The sequence below is a fragment of the Mobula birostris genome, chromosome 12 (assembly GCF_030028105.1).
Source record: "Mobula birostris isolate sMobBir1 chromosome 12, sMobBir1.hap1, whole genome shotgun sequence".
In the NCBI taxonomy this organism is placed as follows: Eukaryota; Metazoa; Chordata; class Chondrichthyes; order Myliobatiformes; family Myliobatidae; genus Mobula; species Mobula birostris.
Genome location: NC_092381.1, coordinates 36,780,086 through 36,805,580, shown reverse-complemented (window position 1 = coordinate 36,805,580; position 25,495 = coordinate 36,780,086). Strand labels below are relative to the sequence as shown.

Below are 25,495 nucleotides of genomic sequence, written 5' to 3'. Positions count from 1 at the left end.
TATAAAAACAGAATTGCTTTTAATGCATCTACAAAAATATTATTCAAAGAGGAACATAAAGCATTTCTTGCAGAAGGAAGAACATGAAGTATTCTCTTAGTAACCTAAAAATGAGAAAAATTGGTCACTTCTTGATATAGTAATACTTCGATTTCAAAATAATGCATTACCTTAATTTTTCCATGTATCTGTCGTAAGGAATCTGCAGTTCCCATATCAGTGTCCTCAGGAATGTACACCATATCCAATTTCATCTTTGTGTCCAATTGTTGATGTTTTTGGACCTCTTTTGTTGTGACCACAATTACTTCTGGAAAAGAAAGTAACTAAGAATTTCCAATCATAATGCATATACAGAACAAAGAACTTAGAAATGATCAACTGTTTAACCTTTTAGGTATCAAAGGTATTTGTACAGAAGGATATATGAAGATTATTTGGCACAGCAATGCAGCTTGTTCCTTCTTTGCTACCTTTGATTTGGTCACTTAAAACCAAATAGATGTGTTCACACAGAGTGAACTGAGATGGTGGTTATGAATGCTAAACTAATATAATGTATGACAAACAGAACGTGGGCTATTGTTTACTCTCATATTAATCAGGACCTTGCTTGCATAAAATATTTTTCAACAAGTAACCTGTCAAACTTGAATATCAATGAGTTGAAGTGTACATTATGCACAAGAAAAAAGTGTGCTGGAATAGTCGTCTGAACTAAATGGAGACTATGGAGAGAAGGCAAGATAATGACCAAGGCTCTTAGGAAGATTAGGGACAAGGAGAGGAAACTTGTGGAATTTGAGTGGTGACAAAGATTCAGCATAAACAATTCACTGACACACCCATAAACCAGGCCTAATTCTTCATGAATTAATTTCGCTTGCTCCTTCACTATCTTTGCTGACAGTTCTACACCTTTGCTGATGCAGAGTTTAAACCACTTCATGAGTACTTTATCTAGTTGTGAACATCTTCCATCTTTCATGGTTTTTCTTCTGCACATCTGTTTTTTTTTGATCCGCTGTCAGCGAAGAACTGAAGTAATTTTTTTTGTTTCTTTATATCATGAACCTTTTTAAGCCCAAGTTCCCCTACCTTGACTTTAGTGAAAGGCAAGATCTACCTACTAAATTGTTTAGAGAAAAAACAGCTCAGATTGTACTTCCAATTTGAGGGCTTTAATTCGGGCTAATTGTATTTGAATTACACAAAATATATTTGTCAAACTTTCAGATTAATTCAAACAGGAAAACACTGTAACTAGCATATCAAAGAGGCCATAGTTGTCTTTCTTTAAGAATAATACTTCACACCTTTAATTCTAAGTTTCATTGTTTAATTTTATTTCAACACGAAAAATAAATGAATAAAAATTGACTGTTGCACTCAATGTGATGACTGGGGCTGAATACTTCATGCCAGTTCCCTGAAATTTGGCTCATAACTACAGCCAGCCAGTCTGAGAGTCTGTGAGGTGTCTGTCAGTAAGACAGTTCCTGTACTTAGATTTAATAATTTTCATCTGTGAAAATGCAATTTCACATAGAGAAGGTGACCCGAAGTAGGCACTGACCTTTAGTGCTATAAAACCAACACGCACACCGTGCATTGCTGGGGCCCCACCAGTAGTAATTGCCACCACTTTTTGAATGGAGATGTCACTTTCACAGACATATTTTTTAAACTCATTGTAAATATCCTCACCTCTCGTTCTCTCCTTCAATTGCAAAAGAGTGAGGAAGTCCTCCTTTGCTGAAAAATCCTGGAAGGCCATTCTGACAAATACAACAAGCTGAGCTGTTTGCATTACATCCAGGCATTCATTGAGCTGTAGTGAAAAGTACTCACAGAGTGACAAGTCGATCCACGAACCCCGACAGTGACTCTACCCTCCTTGTCACTGTTGCAGGGCCAAGCGGTATAGTATGTATTGCGGTTGTGATGCCGTTTTTATTTTTAAGGTCGTTAAAAACAGTCTCTGTGGTAATGGCCATTGCTTCATTGAATAAATCGCCATCTGTAAAAGGCTTCTTGTGTTTAGCCAAAAGGTGACTTACACGAAATGATGCTTCAATAGCAGCCGTATTTTGAGCAGCATGTTTTGTGAAAAACAATTGCTGGGCCTTCAACCCAGATTTCAGTTCCTCAACTTTCCTGGCATGAATTGCGCCCTCTGGGGGGTAGGAGTCTTTAAATTTCTGGTGGTTGGTGTTGTGGTGCCGCTCCAGATTCCCTCTTTTAGTCAGTGCTTGTGTTTGGTGGCACAACATACACACACACACTTGTCTTTCACCAAGGTAAATATAAATTCCTCTTCCCATTCTGGATGGAATTTGTACATTTTCGCCTTCTTTCGTGGAGCCTCTGCCACGTTATCAGGATATCACGAACGAGTGCCGTATATTGATGTTTGTGACAGTCTGTACTCTTAGCCAATCTAATTGGTCACTTTGATGCAGCACAAGCTACGCTGAAAACGCAGTGCATGGCGGGAGAGCTACACGCATGCGCACTGGACGGAAAGAATGGAACTAAAACCCCACAACCCGGAAACAATCTCTCTTTACAAACAGCTTTCAGTAGCGAAAGTATTGCTACATACTATTATCCTAATTAGTATTACTTATTTTTATAATGCTCTCATTACAACAGTATTTGTGTATTTATTTTTGATTTTTTTCGGGATCCACTGGGAAAGTCTCCAAGATCGACCGGTTGATCATGATCGACGGGTTGACGACCACTATCATAAACTGTGGAAGAGCCAGTGTTATACAAGTCGCATATACTTTTCACAGACAGACCACTGTTAAGTTTTTCAGAACTTCCACCTTATCTTGTATATAAAATGTATGGTGTTTGTGCTTTACACCATGAGAAGCGCTTCCTTTATTCAGTTAAGATCTGACTGGGGCTAGATGAGAACAGGTTATAAAATTACAAAATTACACAGAAGGCTGTGCAAACAGCTGATTTTGCTAATAGCACCACCAAAACAATGGTGATGGGTTGGTGTGGTGACGGAGGAAATCTGAAATCAAGCTGGTGAAAACTAACTCCGAACCTGTGGTGGAACCAAATTACTGATTGCTGGATTCAAGGTGGTCGACCTGTACTGCCTCCTGGATGTTAGAATTCGGTGTATTCATAAATTACAATTTTTCCTTCTTCCATTCTCCTCCACTTTCCATCATATATTCATGATATTGACAGCATCCTTGTGCGAATGAACAGACACACACAAAAATTACTGCAACACACACAAAATGCTGGAGAAAAAACTGTGTGTTTATCCAGGACTATTCAGGTCTGGGACATTATCAGGAGAGTAGGCATCCTAAAGATTGGCAAAGTACCAATAAGAAAGAGAAAAGCTACATAATTGAGAAAGAAAAAGGAAAGGAGCCGAGAGTAGGCATCCTAAAGATTGGCAAAGTACCAATAAGAAAGAGAAAAGCTACATAATTGAGAAAGAAAAAGGAAAGGAGCCAAGAGTAGCAACGAATCTGGAAACACAAGGTCAGTGAGAGAGTCAGGTTACACTGGTGTTACAGCATTACGGAAGTTTCCAGATGCAGAATGTGATAAAACTTGAACACCTAAAACAGTACAAAAATGCATAAACAATTTTGCCTCACAATATGAAACACAATTCAGATAAAATGAGATATTGGACTATGTGAGCATGTAGCCCAATGAAGATTAGAAACATCAAATAATTTAATAATCATCTTCATTCATTTACCTGCCATAACCAAATGGTTGCTGCATCAAACACCACACTAAATGATGGCTTTAAGGTCATTTTGAAGGATGGAAAAGTAAACAACCTGTTCTAACAAGAAATTAGTACTTCAAGGATGTGTAAGGATTCCACCATGAATTCTCTTGCATGTTGGGTATCAGATGGAATGCAAGTTATAACAAGAACAGAATAGAGAAGAGCTTGGAGAGGTTGTGAATGACATGACCAAATATACAATAATGCAGAGTAACTTATTCTCTGCATTTGTTGCTCTCCCTTGCTCATTAGAGTGTTTACTTAAAGAAATGATTTGGAGTAACTGATTGTGCTCAAAATGCAAATTTTGAACATTAACCTGAATTATTTTTCCAATCACAATGAGATGTTAAACTTAAATGTCTGAAAAATAATTGCTAAGTTTCGGCTTTCTTGAGTATTGCTGGGCTATACCACCACTCAATAATTTGTTTTTACACAGTAGACTACAGCATTCTAAACCCTCAGCATCATTGCAAGACATATTCCGATTTTCATTTGTGTACGTTGCTCAACGAGGTGCAATGGATAATCAGAAACAGCCACTCTGGATGATGTTTTTGCTCCCTTATCCAAAAGGCATCTTAGTAATTGGTAAAACCTCTATTATCACCTTGGTTGAGATCAATTAACTGAGCAGAGAACAGGAATCAGTGTTTGTACTAATTATTCAATGTACTGGTTACATGCTGATTTACTAAGCTCAGAAGGGAAATTTCAATTTTCTATTTGTAATTGAAATAAACACTGACATGAAACAGAAAAAGATTAATCTGCCAGTGTGATTACGATAAAAGTCAACAACAGTAGTGTCCAGTGCTGTCCAATCTTCATAGAACACATTTACAGCAATTTTTAAACAGAAAAGTTTAAAGGAGAAGTTCTTTAAAGCAAGAAACACCAAAGTCATTGGAAGGCCTACAATGCTTGTGTCTTTTACACAGGAGATAATTAAACTGTATGAACTCAGTGAGAGCAAAGCAGATTAATCAATAGTAGCCTGAACTTTTGAAACTACTTTCACCAAGAACAGAAGTTTTGGTTGAAGCTGCACAGCTGTAATGAAAAGAGTTTCTATCTAGGTCTGAGACAGGGTGCTCTTCAGGCAACATCTTACTTGATGTTGTAAGTGCAGATGCACTGTTGGAGGAGGACAATCCTATATAATTTTCACACCCAAAAGTAGGGCAGCAGATCAGATAACTATTAAATACCAAAAGACAACAAAGAAAATGAACTAATCAATACTCAAGTATATTTTCAAACCACTTTTGATTTCAGTTCAGTAATCCAAAGGCTTTTACAATTAACTTTAAAACGTTTTTAAACACTGTAGTTAATTACATATTTCACACCAACGTAAACCAGTTTAATCATGAGATTATATTTTGCCTTGTGGGCTATCTTTAACATTTTTAGTCAGGCATGTTTCAACCTGTTATAAAACACTGGACTTACACTTTCTTTTTAAAATCATTACTGAAGCACGTTATTATCTATCCCTGTACTAACAGTTCTTAAAATGCCACAATCTAAAAGTACATGCCAGAAAGTTTCAAAATAGGCATTAGAGTGATTCTATCAATAAGTCAGAAAGCAAGCTACTATTTTAAGACTCATTAATTTGTGTTCCTCCAAATAATTTGTGAACTGTCTACATCATTAAATTGAAACTTTAAAAGAAAAAAAATCATATTCAAACGATCAAAGATTTGTTTTACTAACATCACAATTTGCATTAGAAACACGTGCTTTAATGTAAATACCAGAAGACAATGAAGATCAGTTTCAGAACCACTTTCACCTCCCCCCATCCGAGGCACAACATCAATAATGTAATTCTTTTCTCTGGTTTAAAATAAAATCTTAACGGCAGACACCAAGATTTAAAAGCGTTCAAAATATGTTGTCGTAAGCAATAGTCCCTCAATGTCCTTTTACCGATTGACAGCAAGTTGCAATAGGGCAAAGATAAAGAATCATTTTGGGTTTCAATGACATAATATATTAATATATCAAGCAGCAGTACATTGGAGCAATATGTCAGAGTGAGTCTGTTCACTGTAAAATTTCATTGCACCGATCTAGTTATAAGACCAAAGTATTTAGTTATCCAGTTGCATTGATTTAGAAAAGAACAAAGAGGAACAATATTCCTAAAAAACACTGCTACCATCATTGTTCCTAGGAGAAGGCATTAATCTGATTCCAAATCTCAGGAATGGAGGTTATTTTAATATAAACAGCAGATGCTGGAGTCTGTAGAATACCTCAAATGATTTGGTTTGGAAGAGTTGCCAGAAAATCAGAGCATCGTTTTATCATTCCATCAGAAAATGATCAGTGGACTGTAAACTTCCCTACAGGGAACCCAGCTTCCCATTCATTCAAGGGAATATATTTCTGCTGGGCAGAATTCAAAATAGTTCTGGAATGCCTGTATAGATGTCCTCAATTTGACTAAGGCCATGGGGTGGCAGTACAATAACTTAATTACACCCTCTCATCCCAATCAGAAGTCTGAGATGCAGCACAAGGGGAAGAGACATCTGCAAGACCAAATTCTGTCTGAGATCCCCACAGTCCATCATAAAACACAAATTAATGTTATCCAGGACTCAGTGCAATAAAAAAATTCCAACTGGATTCTCATACAGGTGTCGCCCACTTTTCGAACATTCGCTTTACGAAACCTCACTGTTACGAAAGACCTACATTAGTACCCTGTTTTCGCTTTCAGAAGGTGTTTTCACTGTTACGAAAAAAAATTCAGCACACGAAAAAATCAGCGTGCGATAAAAGGCAGCGCGCCCTGAGCAGCCGCTCTCCCCCGGATTCCGAACTGCTTTGCTTTAACATGTGCCTGTGAGCAGCCATTTGCAAGGTGAGTTCTATGGTATCGGAAAAGCCTGAAAGAGCTCGTAAGGGTGTTACACTTATGGTCAAACTAGACATAATTAAGCGTTTTGATCGTGGTGAATGAAGTAAGGACAACGTGAGTTTGGCTTGTGGAAGCTGACGAACATTGTTGACGAGATTTTGGCAACCCATCACCAAGAACTGACAGATGAAGAGCTGATGCAATTGGAAGAAAAAAGGATAGCAATCGAAACCGAATGAGTAATGATAAAGTATGACTTTAATTTTGAAAGGGTACGCTGGTTTAGGAGATATTTGCAGAATGGTTTGAGTCCTTATTAAAGAACTGTGTCATAGAAAAATGCGCGAGGCTCAGCAGTCAAGCAAGCCTTACATCAGCCACAAGAGACGACGAACCTCGACCTTAGACATCGAGGTCGGTAGAGATAGAAGATGATGAACTGCCTGCTCTAATGGAAACAGACGACGAGATGACACCCCAGTGTCCCACCACCCCAACCCCCAGGCCACGGACAGCTACCGATTCGCGGAGAATGCAACGGTAGCCGGGACGCACACAGCACATCTTTAAGAAAAAAGCCGAAATAAACATGCTAATTAATTAGGTGCCGCTGACACATAATTGTCGGCCCAGATCATGGACAACGCAATCGGAAATCGGCAATCGGCACTGATCTGGGCCGACGTAAAATTACGTGTCGGGCAGCACCTAATTAATTAGCTTGTTTATTTTGGCTTTTTTCTTAAAGATGTGCTGTGTACCTCCCGGTTACCGCTGCATTCCTGCATGCTTCGCGGCAATGTATCACTTGGCGGCCCCGAGGGTGGGGGCCACTGCACCACCCAACCTGCGACGACTCAGTCTAACACACCATCGTCAGTGTGCTCGGCAAGCTACCTTTCCGATTCCCGTAAGTGATACTACACTGTACATACATTATTTCTACTTTATATAGGCTGTGTATTTTTATGTGTTATTTGGTATGATTTGGCAGCTTCATAGCTTAAAGGTTACTGGAGAGAGTGTTCTTGCCAACAGCGCTTGCGTGAGATTTTCGCTACGGTCTGCATTTTTTTTTGTATATTACTTGTATATTTATACCTTAACGTATTGGTTGCTATATTTTTTTACCTTTTGTGTACTAATTCAATAAAAAGATTTAAAAAGAAAAAAGTGGCAATTCCCAACCAAACCTAAATCACTGCAGGATGTTCAACAGCTGTGGCAGGGCTTGAATGTTATAAACCAAGCAACAAAAGTGACAAAAAAAGCTTCATTCCAACATGAGCTCAATGTCTTCTATGCTCGCTTTGACTATAAAAACATGGAGGAACCGTCACAGACTTCCACAGCCCCTGATGACCCTGTGATTTTAGTTTCTGAGGCCGAAGTGAGAGGATGTACCCACGGAAAGCATCTGGTCTAGATGGGGTATCTGGCCGAGTACTAAAGATCTCTGCTGTTCAACTAGCTGGAGTGTTCACTGACATCTTTAACCTCTTGCTTTGGCAGTCTGAGCTACCCACCTATTTCAAGTAGGCTTCAATTATACCAGTGCCTAAGAAGAATGACTATCATCCAGTAGCACTTACATCCACAGTGATGAAGTGCTTTTAGGGGTTGGTGATGAAACCCCTGCCTGAGAAGGCACATGCATCAGGATGCCCTTCATTCAATACTAACATCCTCTTAAAACAAATCAGTAAGCTTCAAGGCCTTCACCTCAATACCCCCTTGTGCAATTGGATCTTCGATTTCCTCACTTGCAGACCCCAGTCAGTTAGGATTGGCAACAACATATTCTCCAAAATCTCCATCAGCACAGGAGTACCGCAAGACTGTGTGCTTAGCCCCCACTCTACCCTACACTTACGACTAAGAGGCCTGCCATATTTAAGTTGGCTGATAACACCTCCGTTGTTGGCTGAAACAAAGAATCGGCATATAGGAGGGAGATTGAAAATCCGGCTGTGTGGTGCGACAAAATCCTCTCACTCAATGTCAGCAAGACCAAGAAGCTGATTATTGACTTCAGGAGGAAACAGGAGGTCCATGAATCAGTCCTCATCAGGGGATCAGAGATGGAGAGGGTCAGCAACTTTAAATTCCTCCATGTTATTATTTCAGAGGATCTGTCCTGGTAAGTGCAAAGAAGACCACAAGACCATAAGACATAGCAGCAGAATTAGGCCATCTGGCCCATCAAGTCGGCTCCACTGTTCAATCATGGCTGATCCTTTTTTTCCCCTCCTCAGCCCCACTCCCCATAACCTTTGATGCCATATCCAATCCTTAAATACACCCAATGACCTGGCCTCCACAGCTGCCTGTGGTATCAAATTCCACAAATTCACCACCTTTTGGCTAAAGAAATTTCTCCAAATCTCTGTTTTAAATGGACACTCCTCTATCCTGAGGCTGTGCCCTCTTGTCCTAGACTCCCCCACCATAGGAAAGATCCTTTCCACATCTGTCTAGACCTTTTAAGATTCTAAAGGTTTCAATGAGATCCCCTCCTTCCTTCTGAATTCCAGCGAATACAGATCCAGAGCCATCAAATGTTCACCGCATGATAACGGTTTCATTCCTGGAATCATCCTTGTGTGCCTCCTCTGAACCCTCTCCATTGCCAGCACATCTTTTCTTAGATGAGGAGCCCAAAACTGTTCACAATACTCAAGGTGAGGCCTCACCAGCGCCTTATAATGCCTCAGCATAACAGCCCTGCTCTTACATTCTAGACCTCTTGAAATGAATGCTAAAATTGCATATGCCTTCCTCATCACTGACTCAACCTGCACGTTACCCTTTAGGGTGTTCTGCACAAGGACTCACAAATCCCTTTGCATCTCAGATTTTTGGATTTTCTCCCCATTTCGAAAATAGTCTGCACATTTATTTCTACTACCAAACTGCATGACCATGCATTTTCCAACATTGTTCATCATTTGCCACTTTCTTGCCCATTCTCCTAATCTGTCTAAGTCCTTCTGCAGCCTACCTGTTTCCTCAACACTACTTGCCCTTTCACCAATCTTCGTATCATCTGCAAACTTGGTAATATCGCCATCTATTCCATCATCTAAATCATTGATATACAGCATAAAAAGAAGTGGTCTCAACATGAACCCTGCAGAACACCACTAATTACTGGCAGCCAACCAGAAAAGGATCCTTTTATTCCCCCAACTTGCTGCCTCCTACCAATCAGCTAATGCTCTAACCAGGCCAGTAACTTTCCTGTAATACCAAGGGCTCTTAACTTAGTAAGCAGACTTATGCCTGGCACCTTGTCAACAGCCTTCTGAAAGTCGGAAAATATAACATCAACTGCATCCCCTTTATCTATCCTAATTGTAATCTCCTCAAAGAATTCCAGCAGGTTCATCAGGTAAGATTTTCCCTCAAAGAAACCATGCTGACTTTGCCCTATCATGGCCTATGTCCCCAAGTACTCCATAACCTCATCCTTAACAACTGACTTCAACATCTTCCCAACCACTGAGGTCAGGCTAACTGGTCTATAATTTCCTTTCTGCTGCCTTCCTCCTTTCTTAAAAAGTAGAGTGACATTTGCAATTTTCCACTCCTCATGCACCACCCTTCTTTGATTTTTTGAAAAATCGTTACAGGTCGACCTTCACTAATCCAGCACCATTGGGGCCTGAGGAGTGCCGGATTAGTGAAAGTGCCAAATTACAGAAGGATCACATTGAGCATAATCAGTGCCGGATTATCAAAGGAACCAGATTACAGGCAGTCGGATTAGTGAAGATCGACTGTACTAATGCCTCCACAATCTCCACCACTACTTCTTTCAGAACACCAGGGCGTAGCTCATCTGGTCCAGGTAACATGAACCCTTAGGCCTTTCAGCTTCTTGAGCACCTTCTCCTTTGTAATAGTAACTGCACTCATTCTCTTCCCTTGCACCCTTCAACATCTAGCACACTAGGTTCTTTTACCTTAAACTCCCAAATCACCTCCAGTTCATTACATAATACCCAATCCAGTATAGCTGATCCCCTAGTAGGCTCAACAATAAACTGCTCTAAAAAGCCATCTTGTAGACATTCAACAAACTCACTCTCTTGAGATCCATTACCAACCTGATTTCCCCAATTTACCTGCATGTTGAAATTTCCAATGACTCTCATAACATTGCCTTTTTGACATGCCTTTTCTCTTTTCCGCTGTAATCTGAGGTCCCACATCCCAGGCCTGTAAATAACTGCCATCAGGGTCCTTTTACCCTTACATTTTTCTAACTCAACCCACAAGGATTCAACATCTTCCAATCCTATGTCACCTTTTTCTACTGATTTGATGTCATTCTTTACCAACAAAGCCACGCCAACCCCTCTGCCCTCCTCCCTATCCCTCCGATACAATATGTAACCTTGGATATTCAACTCCCAACTACAGGGGTAGGCAACCTTAAGCACAAATGATTTTCTAGCATGCGTTATCCATTAATTTAAGCAAAACATAACTAGATGTATTTAAATAGATAATTCCCATATTTCAAGTCTTTATGGCATTTATCTGCCCCACCGTCCGCTCATTAATACACGATCCGGCCCACAGAGGCAAAAAGGTTGCCCACCCCTGCCCAGCTACAACCATCCTTCAGCCACAATTCAGTGATGGCCACAAAATCATACCTGACAATCTGTGATAGTGCAATAAGATGATCCACCTGCAAGTTCTCTTTTCAGGACCTTTTTGCTTTTGCTTACTGACATTGGTACTGAAACACACTGGTTTCCTCGGCTCTATAAATCTAGGGAAGACACTCTCAAGTCCCACGAAACTCATGAGATTGAGACAGTTCGTCCCACCCCAAACCCTGGTTTGTGTGGATACTGCGTAATTTGTTACTGTTACAAGTTAGCGCCAAGAAATAACGGGACAGTACACTGCATATGATTAAAGGAATTATATTTATGAATCTTAACTTAAGGGTTAGTAAAGAATCACAAAAAGGGCCCATTCTAATTTAACAGTCGAATGTGCACAAGCTGGAGCTCATCTTGAACTTTTCTGTCACTCACGTGCTGAGCCCTCGGTCAACGTGAAAGTACACACCACCTTCTGAATGTTGCTTGCAATCCATCTCGAGCAAACTGGTTTCCTACTGGATCATATGGTACAACCGGTTCTCCCCAGCATCTTCTCTCTTCATCTCCCGATGAACAAAAGCCAAGACCAACCTATTGTCCCTGACCAAGAAAGCCTCCTGCTAATTGGATGGCACACATTCCACATCATCCCTTATCTTCAACAATAATCCCAAGCAGGCTGAAAGCAGAACAGAGCTGCTAAATGAAATACCTACAGCTTACTGTAGGCTGTCAAAGAACACTGAGGCTGTCTGCAAGAAGGCTCAGAGTCGTCTCTATTTCCTGAGGAGACCGAGGCCCTTTAACATCTGTCGGACGATGCTGAGGATGTTCTATGAGTCGGTGGTGGCCAGTGCGATCATGTTTGCTGTTGTGTGCTGGGGCAGCAGGCTGAGGGTAGCAGACACCAACAGAATCAACAAACTCATTCGTAAGGCCAGTGATGTGGGGATGGAACTGGACTCTCTCACGGTGGTGTCTGAAAAGAGGATGCTGTCCAAGTTGCACGCCATCTTGGACAATGTCTCCCATCCACTACATAATGGACTGGTTGGGAACAGGAGTACATTCAGCCAGAGACTCATTCCACCGAGATGCAACACTGAGCGTCATAGGAAGTCATTCCTGCCTGTGGCCATCAAACTTTACAACCCCTCCCTTGGAGGGTCAGACACCCTGAGCCAATAGGCAGGTCCTGGACTTACTTCCTGGCATAATTTACATATTACTACTTAATTATTTATTGTTTTATTACTATTTAATTATTTATGGTGCAACTGTAATGAAAACCAATTTCCCTCAGGATCAATAAAGTATGACTATGACTATAACAGTAAAGATGTGAACCAGGGCACTACAGTACCAATATGTACCAAGACATCTGGCTACTCTCCCTTCCTCTCCAAAATGCCGTGGACGTGATCCGAGACGTCCCTGACCCTGGCACCTGGGAAGCAACATACTATTCAGATGGCTCCACTCACACACCGTTCACGTCCACAGAATCTCCTATTTGTTCCCCTGACTATTAAGTCCACTATTACTATCACTCCCTTCTTCTCTCTCTTTCCCTTCTGCACCACAGACCCATGCTCAGTGCCAGTAACCTGGTCTCTGTGGCATTGCCCTGGAAGATCATCCCCCACAACAGTATCCAAAAGAGTATACTTATTACTGAGGGGAATGACCACAGGGGTGTTCTGCGCTAACTGCCCATTGAAATTTCCACTTCTCCTGACAGTCACCCAGCTACTCTGCTCCTGCAATTTAGGGGCGACTACTTCCCCGTAACTCTGAGTGGTTATCTGCTCACTGTCCCGTACAAGCCAAAGGTTACCCAGCTGCTGCTCCAGATCCCTCACGCAATCCTCAACGAGCTGCTGCTGGATGCACTATGCGGATGTGGTTCCCTGGGAGACTTTGTGTCTCCCAGGGCTCCAACATCCAGCAAGCAGAACACGCAACAGCCATTTACAACACTAGGTACAGTAGGAGAGAAAAAAAGGGAACCTTAACAGAAATTTACCCACAGCCAATACCTCTTCTGAGCCGAAGCTTCCTTTAAGCCAAAGCCTATCACACCTACTCTCACCACTGGCCTCCTCCCAACAACGGCCGTCCCGCTTGTCCCTTCTGTACTTTTAAATTAGCATCGTCGACCTGTGGGAAACCTTGTTGTTGTGGCCTGCTCCTGCAGCTGATTGGGCTGCTAGAGTGAGCCTGAATGCCCACGAAGTTCTCCTTCTAAACAAGCAAGTTACAGAGGAAGGTTGAACAAGTTAGGTCTTTATTCTTTGGAGCGTACAAGGTTGAGAGGAGACTTAATAGAGGTGTTTAAAATTATGAGGGGGGGATTGATAGAGTTGACGTGGTTAGACTTTTTCCATTGAGAGTGGAGAAGATTCAAACAATAGGGCATGGGTTGAGAATTAGAGGACAAAAGTTTAGGGGTAACATGAGGGGGAACTTCTTTATTCAAAGAGTGGTAGCTGTGTGGAATGAGCTTCCAGCAGAAGTGGTTGAGGCAGGTTCTATGTTGTCGTTTAAAGTTAAATTGGATAGATATATGGACAGGAAAGGAATGGAGGGTTATAGGCTGAGTGCAGGTCAGAGGGAATAGGATAGGGTAAGAGTTCGGCACAGACTAGAAGGGCCGAGATGGCCTGTTTCGGTGCTGTAATTGTTATATGGTTATAAGGCCGACATGCAGGAAATCTCGTCACTGTGGCCTGCTCCTGCTGCTGGAATTACAAAGAAAGCATGGCAGAGCCTCTACTTCCTGAGAGGTTTATGAAAATACCGCATGACATCTAAAACTTGGACAAATTTCCATAGACGTCTCATGGAGAGTATATTGACTGGTTGCATCATAGTCTCGTATGGAAACACTAATGCCCTTGAAAAGAAAATCCTACAAAAAGTAGTGGATATGGCCTATTCCCTCATGGATAGAGCCATCCCTATCATTGAGCACATCTACATAGAGTGTTGTCACAGGAAAGCAGCATCCATCATCAAGAAGGTACAGCAGCCTCAAGACCCACATCACCAGGTTCAGGAACAGTTATTATCCCTCAACCATCAGGCTCTTGAACCAGTGGGGATAACCACTTGTCCCATCAGTGAACTGTTCCCACAACCTATGGACTCACTTCCAAGGACTCTTCATCTCTTGTTCTTGACATTTATTGCTTATGTATTTATTTATTATTATTATTTCTTTTGTTTTACTCTTGCATTTGCAAAGTTTGTTGTCTTTTGCACATTGGCTGTTTGTCTGTCCTGTTGGCTTTCATTGATCCTATTGTGTTTTCTTGGATTTACTGTGTAAGCCGGCAAGAAAATGAATCTCAGGATTGTATATGGTAACATATATGTACTTTAATAATAAATTTACTTTGAACTTTATTAATAGCCACAGATGAAGCTATCAAAGAGAGTAAAAATACCTGGCCATAACAATTATAGTAATGTTTCTTAATGTCCTGGTAAGGGCTGATCACTATTGCACATCCTCTTAATTGCTAAGACTAGCGACACACTTTCAGACTGAATTTTAAAAACTGCATATCTGTTGAAATTAATAGAAAGATTGGGATGGCTAAATGCACGTTCAAGCTTTTGAGCAAGATACTAAAGAACATAATTTCTATGGGTAGGAAACTAAGTGCTGCGGTGCTACATTCATTCCACACTAACATTGAAACGAATATTGGACAATATCAAAGAAAAATGAGGGAAGACTTGAAGCTGCAGAAATGTGGTTTTTGAGAAGAATGATGAAAATATCATGAAAGGACAGATGAACAAACGAGGAAGTGTTGTGAAAAGCCAGAATCAGAAGAGCACTGATCATCATCAATCAGGAGTGGCAGCAGGAATTTCTAGGATATGTACTGAAGAAAGTGAAGCTCGAACATTTCCTAGTGATAGAAAAAAAAGTTGTGAGCTCATGAGTTATATCAAGGAATGGCAGGCAAAAGTTTTGAAAAGTGTGTTAGAACTTTTCAGATTAAAGCCAGATGGAAGACCATGATCACCCATTATGACACAGCTCATAATGGTGATAATAATGAATAGAAGCATGGTTGACACCAGCACTTCCAGTTAAGTATAATAATTTACTCAACTTACACTGTCTTCTGTGAAACAATACAAGTCAGAAAGCCTTTGCTTTTGTTATTTTGTTATTACTTGGGTTTACACCGTATAAGTGCAACACATTAGTTCAGAATTGCAGATCGTGGGTACTTCAAGAATAGTGTGGCCTAATTTCCCCGGCAAAATTTCAAAGAATTATACAAAAGCAAAGATCACATGATACATGGCTAATACAGAAATCACATCACAATTGTAGTTTATGCCAAGAAATACCTGGTCAATTTCTGCAGTAATAAGAATTGCTCCAGAAATGGTTATAATTGCATTTCACTCCATCCAAAGGTAACTTTCAATTGCAAAAACAAGTTCTGTGGTTGATTAAGGTTAAATGTTTGAAATAACATTTTTAATTGATGAAAAGGCTCAGTTTAGACTTCACAGGAATTTCCACAGCCATCAGATTCAACTAAAGATAATCACCAGATATGAGGTTATCACTTCCGGTATGTGTGGCCTGGACTCGTACTCCAGAAATGGACAGAACATATTTGCACCAGTTTGTGTAAAGTCTCAAACTCCTTGAGTACTCCACATCAATAGATTAAGACTGAACAAAATCCTCCTTAGGAAAGACATTTTGAAAATAAGTATTTAAATATGCCTTTTTCACTAATAGCAAAAGTAAAGGAAATAACTAGCTATTAATGTTCTCCAAAAAATGCCACTAGAGCAAATACAGTATGCACTATTTTTCTCCTTCATAGTTATTTAATAAAGGCAAATAGAGGGTGTAGGTACTGTATACAAAGTCGATTTATGTAGCACCTTTCACATTCTCAGTATGTCTCTTTTTGGAAGAATAATCAGCATGGTTCTGTTCTCAAACACAGCAGCCAGCTGTGTAAAATCCAGCCAGTGTGGAAGAACTCAGACCAGATTTTAACTTTATAGTACGTTCCACACACAGCCTGATGATATTGTCTTTTTTTTTGTTCCTCTCTGCGCCCTGTGGCACATCGGGCAGATACAGGTGTCCCCCGCTTTTTGAACGTTCACTTTACGAAACCTCACTGTTACGAAAGACTTACATTAGTTCCCTGTTTTTGCTAACAGAAGGTGTTTTCACCATTACGAAAAAAGGCAGTGCGCAAAAAAAAATCAGCGCGCGCCCCAAGCAGCCGCTCTTCCCCGGATTCGGAACTGTATTCTCACCAGCATTGCTTAAACACGTGTCTGTGAGCAGCCGTTAGCAAGCTGAGTTTTAAGGTATCGGAAAAGCCTAAAAAAGCTCGTAAGGGTGTTACACTTAGCGTAAAACTAGACATAATTAAGTGTTTCGATCGTGGTGAACGAAGTAAGGACAAAGTGAGTTTGGCATGTGGAAGTTGACGAAGATAATGTTGAAGAGGTTTGGCATCCCATGACCAAGAACTGATAGATGAAGAGCTGATGCAATTGGAAGAGGAAAGGATAACAATCGAAACCGAATGAGTAATGATTAAGTACGACTTTAATTTTGAAAGGTCCGTCAGTTTAGGGCATATTTGCAAGATGGTTTGAGTCCTTACAAAGAACTGTATGATAGAAAAATGCGCGAGGCTCAGCAGTCATGCATACTGTACTGTCGTTTTTCAAACCTTCCACATCAGATGATGAACCTCGACCTTCGACATCAAGGCAGGCAGAGATAGGAGATGATGAGCTGCCTGCCCTAATGGAAACAGACGATGAGATGACACCCCAGTGTCCCACCACCCCAACCCCCGGACAGATACCGATTCACGGAGAATGCAGCGGTAGCCGGGAGGCACACAGCACATCTTTAAGAAAAAAACCGAAATAAACAAGCTAATTAATTAGATAAACACGAGGAATTCTGCAGATGCTGGAAATTCAAGCAACACACATCAAAGTTGCTGGTGAACACAGCAGGCCAGGCAGCATCTCTGACGAAGGGTCTCGGCCCGAAATGTCGACTGTACCTCTTCCCAATTAATTAGGTGCCTTCTGTGTTTCTGTGGAGAGCACTTGCATGAGATTTTCACTATGGAGAACAGTTCAGGCAATGATTGTGAAAAAGTATTTCTATTTTATATAGGCTGTGTATTTATCATATCATTCCTGTTTTTACTATATGTTACTGTTATTTTAGGTTTTATGTGTTAATTGGCATGATTTGGTAGGTTATTTTTGGGTCTGTGAACGCTCACAAAATTTTCCCATATAAATAAATGGTAATTGCTTCTTCGCTTTACAACATTTCGGCTTACGAACCGTTTCATAGGAACGCTCTACCTTAGGGTGGCGGGGGAAACCTGTATCCTGCCATTTCTTTGGCATTTGTCTGTTTTTTTCACAAGGCCAAGTTGCTAGCTCAACGCTTCATGTCGTCTTAATATTCTCAAAAACAAGTTCTGGAAAGATGTGCTACTATTGAAGAAGTTGTTACTAAAACATAAGGAAATGCTTTTCCACCTTTGCGTAGCAAGTGCAGTATTTTCTTACAAGCAGCACGTAGAAAACTGAACACTATTTTCCAGGAATTAGTCAAAATACTTTGAAAGCATAATAGGCTTTGGAGAAAATTTGCATGCAAATCCAAAAATACTATTATTCTGTTAAGGAAAATTAGTTCACTATAAAAATGAATAATTCTCCTGATTAGTGAGAGGTGGTATTTCAAGTCTGCATCATACAAACTTCATGGGGATTTATCATGCTGAAATGAAGAGATCGCCCTCCCAAAGCAAAATTTGTGAAAGGGTGGATTAAATCAGACTTAAGCTACTTCCTATCTCCTTTATAATGAAGATCATTTTGACCTCTCAAAAACGCAATTCTAGACCAATTTTGTTGGAGCTAAAAATATTTGTCACAAGAGCTGTGAAACTTTACAACATGTGACTTTGACAAAGAGGAATGACTGTCATATGAAAATCGCTACTGTGGAAAACACTTATAAATATTACATGGTACAAGTTCCTGGACTAATCAACCTCATTATTAACAATAATCAGTATAAGCATTAATCAGCACATTTCCTGCAATGTCACCTCAGTTCTAATATGAAACATGTACACTACAATCCACTGTTAACAATATCTACTATGATATATATCATCACTCCACGCAACACCACCAGATACACACCACAATACTCACTTTCTCCCACAAATTTGTGCTTTTTAAATGAAGCCCATGACATCATGAACTTCTACCTCATGGATTCACAAAAAAAAGAGCCCGGGACAATTTATGGTCTCCCTCTTTATAAATACATTAAAGGGTCATGATATGAAAATGGTTTTTAAAATTTGTAACATTTGATTTTGCAGATTTATCAATGGGCAAATGCAAAACTAAATACAACAGCACAATGAACTGGATTTTACGTAAATTTATTTAATCTCTTCAACTGCTAGAACCCTGTTTCCCAATGGTTAAAGCTATGTTATATTTTTGAGCAACAAAATTTTATCTTGGTATACTTTATTTTTGAAAGCTATACTCCTCAAAATACAGCTTATACAATTCTCATACTGAGAGTTATAAGAGGTGTAGCGCCATCTCATGGTAATATAGCAATTATAAGTACTAAGCTGTATTTCCAAGTCAACAGATCTTGCCAGGATGGAAGACCACCTCATTGTGGGCTTGTGAGTAGCTTGGAAATAATCTTATATTATCACTCACAATCAATACATTGAATGTAACAAAGAGTACATTATTTAAAGAACCAACTGCTTCCAGAGGCACCATAACAAAGCACCTGGGTGATCCCAGAGGCTTTATGTTCAAGTATTTACTTCAATTACACTGCAGAAAAATTATCCTGTATTTGATATTAATCATTTTCTGATCTGTGAACAGCGCTGCAACTCCCAACACCAAGTTTCATTAAAATGCAACAAGCAAGGTAAGGCATTGAAAGTATGGAAAAAAACTCGAAAATTGTTTTGAGCCAGGCCATTGAGAGGATAATTGTTGTGTATTTAATATTTCAAAAATATATGAGTGATTTTGTGATCTTCTGCTGACATCCACAGTGGTTGTATTATATAGTGGCTGTGTTATATCATATACTGTGTATATAGTTGAGATGCATTCTCTATTGAGACGGAGTTTATAGCTAAGCAGAGAGTGTTATATATTTAATATTTCAATAATATTCAGAAACAGATTCAAATTCAGGTTTATTATCACCGAAATTTGTTAGCTTAGCAGCAGCCATTCAATGCAATATACAGAAGAAAAAATAAAATAATAATAAGTAAATCTTATTCAGTATGCCTTATACAGTATATGTATATTGAAGAGATTAAAAATCATACAAAAAAACAAAAAAAGTGAGGTAGTGTCCAAGGGTTCAATGTCCATTGAGGAATCAGATGGCTGAGGGGAAGAGGCTGGTCCTAAATCACTGAGTGTGTGCCTTCAGGCTTCTGTACCTATCTGTTGGTAACAGTGAGAAAAGGGCATGCCCTGCATGCTGGAGGTCCTTTCTGAGGCACCGCTCCTTGAAGATGTCCTGGGTACTGTGTGGGCTAGTACCCTAGATGGAGCTGACTAAATTTGCAACCGTCTGCACGTTCTTTCGGTCCTGTGCAGTAGCCACCACCCCCACCCCCCAATACCAGACAATGTCGCAACCTGTCAGAATGCTCTCCAAGGTACATCTATATAAGTTTTTGAGTGTTTTTGTTGACATACCAAATCTCTTCAAACTCCTAATAAGGTATAGCCGCTGTCTTGCCTTCTTTATCACTGCGTTGATATGTTGAAACCAGGTTAGATCCTCAGAGATCTTGACACACAGGAACTTGAAGCTGCTCACTCTCTCCACTTCTGATCCCTCTATGAGGACTGGTATGTGTTCCTTCGTCTTACCTTTCCTGAAGTCTACAATCAGCTCTTTCCTCTTACTGACGTTGAGTACAAAGTTCTAGCTGCGACACCACTCCGCTAGTTGGCATATCTCACTGCTGTACGCACTCTCGTCACCACCTGAGATTCTACCAACAATGGTTGTATCATCAGCAAATTCATAGATCGTACTTGAGCTATGCCTAGTCACACAGTCATGGGTATAGAAGGAGTAGAGCAGCGGGCTAAGCAAACACCCCTGAGGTGCACCAGTGTTGATCGTCAGCAAGGAGGAGATGTTATCACCAATCCGCACAGATTGTGGTCTTCCGGTTAGGAAGTTAAGGATCCAATTGCAGAGGGAGGTACAGAGGCCCAGATTTTGCAACTTCTCAATGATTGTGGGAATGATGGTATTAAATACTGAGCTATCGTCAATGAACAGCATCCTGACACAGGTGTTTGCATTGTCCAGGTGGGCTAAGCTGCGTGGAGAGCCATTGAGATTGCATCTGCCGTTAACCTATTGTGGTGATAGGCAAATTGCAACGGGTCCAGGTCCTTGCTGAGGCAGGAGTTCAGTCTAGTCATGACCAACCTCTCAAAGCATTTCATCACTGTCGATGTGAGTGCTACCGGGCGATAGTCATTAAGGCAGTTAACGTTATTCTTCTTAGGCACTGGTATAATTGTTGCCTTTTTGAAGCAAGTGGGAACTTCCGCCTGTAGCAGTGAGAGGTTGAAGATGTCCTTGAATATTCCCGCCAGTTGGCTGGCACAGATTCTTCAGAGCCTTACCAAGTACTCCATCTGGACTTTCCACCTTTCGAGGGTTCACTCTCTTTAAAGACAGTTTCACTTCGGCCTCTGAGACAGAGATCACAGGGTCATCAGGTGCCGCAGGGATCTTCACAGCTGTAGTTGTGTTCTCCCTTTCAAAGCGGGCATAGAAGGCGTTGAGTTCATCTAGTAGTGAAACATCGCTGCCATTCATGCTATTGGGTTTCACTTTGAAGGAAGTAATGTCTTGCAAGCCCTGCCAGAGTTATCGAGCATTCAATGTTGCCTCCAACCTCATTAAGCAATTATAATTTAAGTAATTTTTTTATTGTATAAATATGTGAATTGCATACACCATCACTCTATCACGTGATACCCGTGCACCTCACTTAAAATATACACGAAGTTAGACCTGCATTTCCGAACTCCCATGTCTTCGTTCAAATTAGTTTAATGTTTTGAAGTTACAAAACATAACATTAACTACTGCTAATGGAATATTTAATCAGAAAATATAGGATTTTTATGCCATATTTCTTCTTGATCAGAGGTGCATTTATAAGATTAGATCACTGAGGTCTGAGCAGAAAAAAAAATAATTAGAGAAATAGCAAAGGGCCTGTTAGTATGAAAAGATAAAAAAAGAACATTATAATATTGTGGGTTGGTGTCTTGAGACTGAAGAATCTGAGCAGAAGAGATAATTTGGAGAATAATTTAAAAAGTCAGCAATAGTCTAATTACATTCCACTTTATTAGGTACAGGAATGGAACCCATTGTGGTCTTCTGCTGCTGTAGCCCATCCACTTCAAGGTTCAATGTGTTGTGTGTTCAAAGATGCTCCTCTACACACCACTGTTGTAACACATAGTTATTTGAGTTATTGTCACCTTCTAGTCATCTTGGCCCAGTCTGGCCATTCTACTCTGATATTTCTCATTAACAAGGCATTTTCTAACACAAAATAACTTCTCACTGTTTTTCACACCATTCTCTGTAAACTCTAGAGATCGTTATGTGTGAAAATCCTAGAAGATTAGCAGTTTCTGACATATTCAAGCCACCCATCTGGTACCAACAATCATCCACAGTCAAAATCACTTTTCTTCCCCGTTCTGATGTTAATCAGACCAAACAACACTGACTAGGACTGCATGATTTTATGCAGATGTGCTGTCACATGACTAGCTGATTAGATATTTGCATGAACGAGCAGGTGTACCTATTAAAGTGACCACTGAGTACATCTGCAGATGTTTTAAATTAGAATAAAAGTTAACAGGGGAGAGGGGAGGAGAGAACTAGAAAGGTAAAAGGCAACAACAAAGTTATATAGAGAGATGTTGCTCCTCCAACCTGAGAGCGGCCTCATTGTGACACTAAAGGAAGCGAAGGATTGACATGTTAGAATGCAAATGAAAAGACAAATTGAAATGCATGGCCACTGGTAAACCCCACCTTTTGTGGTGGACGGAGCAAATGTGCTCAATGAAGCGGTGCTCCAATTTACTTTTGAGTCTCACTGGTTTGGAAACGCCAGTGCCTCTGAACAGAAAATCCTACAAGGAGTGGATATGGCCCAGTGCATCATGGGTAAAGCCCTCCTGATCATTAAGCACATCTATATGAGACGCTGCCACAGGAAAGCAGTATCGATCATCAGGGACCCCGCCATCATCCAGGTCATCCTCTCTTCTTGCTGCTGCCATCAGGAAGAAGGTACAAGAGCCTCAGGACTCACACCACCAAGCTCAAGAATAGTTACTAGCCCTCAGTCACCAGGCTCTTGACCAAAGGGGCTAACTTCACTCAATTTCACTTGAGTTAAAATCGTTTTATCATTGAAGTGTTCTCACAACCAATAGACTCACATTCAAGGACTATTCATCTCATGTCCTTGAGATTTATTGCTTATTTATTATTTTCTCTTTTTGTATTTGCAATGTTTATTGTTCTCTGCACTCTAGTTGAACACCCTAGTCGGCTGGTCTTTCACTGATTCTGTTATGGCTATTATTCTATAGATTTATTAAATGAATTTGGGGGTTGTATATGGTGAAACATATGAACATGCATAATAGAATTTACTTTGAACTTTAAAATTTGGTATAAAAGAGGCCACACCAGGAGAACCGGATACAATAGATCAGGGGTCCCCAACCTTTTTTCCACCGCGGACCGGTTTAATATTGACGGTATTCTTGCGGACTGACTGACCAGGGTGGGGTGGGTGGGTTTAAGTTCAACAGTGCATGACAGGGAATGAGGAAAGGTGCAGTTGACGCATATCGTTTCATATCGCCAAATCATATTGTTTCCTCACGGCCCGGTGGTTGGGGACCACTGTAATAGATGACAGATTCTGAGAGACTAGCAGGTGAAGTGTTGCCTCATCTGGGAGGACTGTTTGGAGCCCTGAATGATGGTGAGGGCAGAGGTGTAAGGGCACTAAAGTCCAATGGAAGATTGTGAATATAGTTTTGATACCATTAAATACAAAGACAATCTCAATTGATATTAATATATTGTTTGCCATTCTCTGCATCATCTCTTTCACTGCACGTGATAACCTACCTTCAAACCCAAGTCTTTCCAAAAGGTTTAGAGGATACCATATCAATGGTTTGTTTCCAACTGGTAGAAGGGGCTTTGAGATACTGGAAGTTAGATCCATCATGCGGGAGCCCCCAGCAGCTGCCATCAACACAGCCTGGAACTCCATCATGGAATTTTCTATAAAATAAACATTTACAAAATACGTTATGTTAGCATTCAATGAACTACACCTATTAACTTTCAAGGTCATGCCAATTCTATCCCACATTAAGAATGAATATCGTCATAACTATACAAATGGAGCAAATAATTGAGGTTTTTAAAAATCATCATCATCTAGCCAATTAATCAAACATAGCATAATCTGATCATCATATTGCTGAACTTTATAATTAATAATTTAATCATTGCCATAATACCTTATACATATTGATACCTAGTGCCTCAAAATAACCATCTGCAATTTGACAACCATTTGGTCCATCTCAGATCCTGTACCGATTCCCAAGCTTGCCCAGGCTCACTGAAGCCCCCAAGTTAGCTTCCAGACATGCTGAAGTTTCCTCTGTACTCCATTTGTGCCCCTCATTTAGATTTAAATTCTTACTTTCCATTGCAAACTTGGCTTTACCATATACCAAATCTGCTACTTTCCCTAATATTGCATATAAAATTTTCAAGTATTGTGACTGGTCATCCCAAATCTGAGCTTTCATAACTCTCTCTGCTCCTTTCATCCCAAATATGGCCATAAAGTTTTTCAACCACTTGTGTTATACCCCCTTGAATTCTCCCCTTACAAACTGCATTCCTCGTCTCCATTTTACAGAATATTTATAGCCAAATTCTTCTTATTACTGCCTCAGTAATGCTCCAGTGAATTGTTTCTTTGGTAAAGTATATAACAGTTATCACTATTACTCTTGGTAGTTGCAATCTACCACAAAAATATTAATTTCCCATGCATAATTCTCTCGTATCAATCCTCTCCATGCAGTTTTGCATACAATAAATGGATATGTTGACAGAGGTTTTTTTTACATTATACCCATTTAAGAGTTCTTGCCATATTTTATTAGGAACGTTTACTCAACATTCTGAGATCTGATTACAGACGCATTTTACGGTAATTCACAGGTTGATTGCCTACTTGTATTATTAGTATGTAAGGTTGCTGATGCAATAACCGAGGGCAGCGCAGCTTCAACTACGGCTCCTCCCGGTTTCAAAGCGCAGTCACTCTGTCCCGACCCTGGACCCCAGTCCAGGTCCCTCTCTCCGGGTTCACGCCCAGGCCGCTCTCCTCTGATTACCTTATCGTAGTTTCTAACAGAGCACACCGAGGTTGTTAAAGAAAAATCACGGTGAACGTAAGAGCAAAACACAACGCAAAAGGAAAATAACAGGCTAGGCAGTTTCTCTGTAGGGCAGGGAGTTAAAGAAGCGCGGACACAACACGTGCGCTTGGTGTTCGGGTGAATAGCGTCCGTTGCGCCACCCAGCAACCGTTCCGGGTCCCCAATTGCACTGCTCCAGTTGACCGAGGACTGCTGCAGTTCACGCACCCTTCGCCCACAATTCAAAAACTGCTCGTAACAATTGCAAAATAATGTCATGTCCTAGGTGATTATGGTGTACAGGTGACGAGGTCCTTAAATGCTTTAGAGCTTTTTTATAAGATCCTCAGAATCTAAAACCAGAAGATAAAGTTTTAAAGTGATAAGGGAAAGATTGAAAGGGAACCTGAGGGTGCAAGCTATTCCACACCTGGGGTGATGGATGTATGGAATGAGCTGGCAGAGGAAGTGGTATTGGTGGATACAATTATAATGTTTAAAATACATTTGGACAAATAAGTATAGAGGAAGGGGTTAGAGGGAGATGGATCAGTCATGGGAAAATGAGAC

At 40.5% G+C, this 25,495-nt stretch overlaps 1 protein-coding gene across 2 annotated transcripts in view; it reads right to left on the bottom strand.

Annotated features, from left to right (window-relative positions):
* Positions 1 to 25,054, bottom strand: part of eif2b3 (eukaryotic translation initiation factor 2B, subunit 3 gamma) — a 121,593-nt gene extending 96,539 nt beyond the window's left edge. The window contains exons 1-3 of one of the 2 annotated variants that reach the window (XM_072274640.1): positions 24,739 to 25,054; positions 23,607 to 23,765; positions 171 to 310 (exon numbers count right to left, since the gene is read on the bottom strand). In XM_072274640.1, the coding sequence (XP_072130741.1) occupies positions 171 to 310; positions 23,607 to 23,757 (291 nt within the window). In that variant the 5' untranslated portion in view covers positions 23,758 to 23,765; positions 24,739 to 25,054. The remainder of the gene's footprint in view (positions 1 to 170; positions 311 to 23,606; positions 23,766 to 24,738) is intronic. The other variant, XM_072274641.1, reaches the window with a different exon arrangement.
* Positions 25,055 to 25,495: the final 441 nt, after the last annotated feature.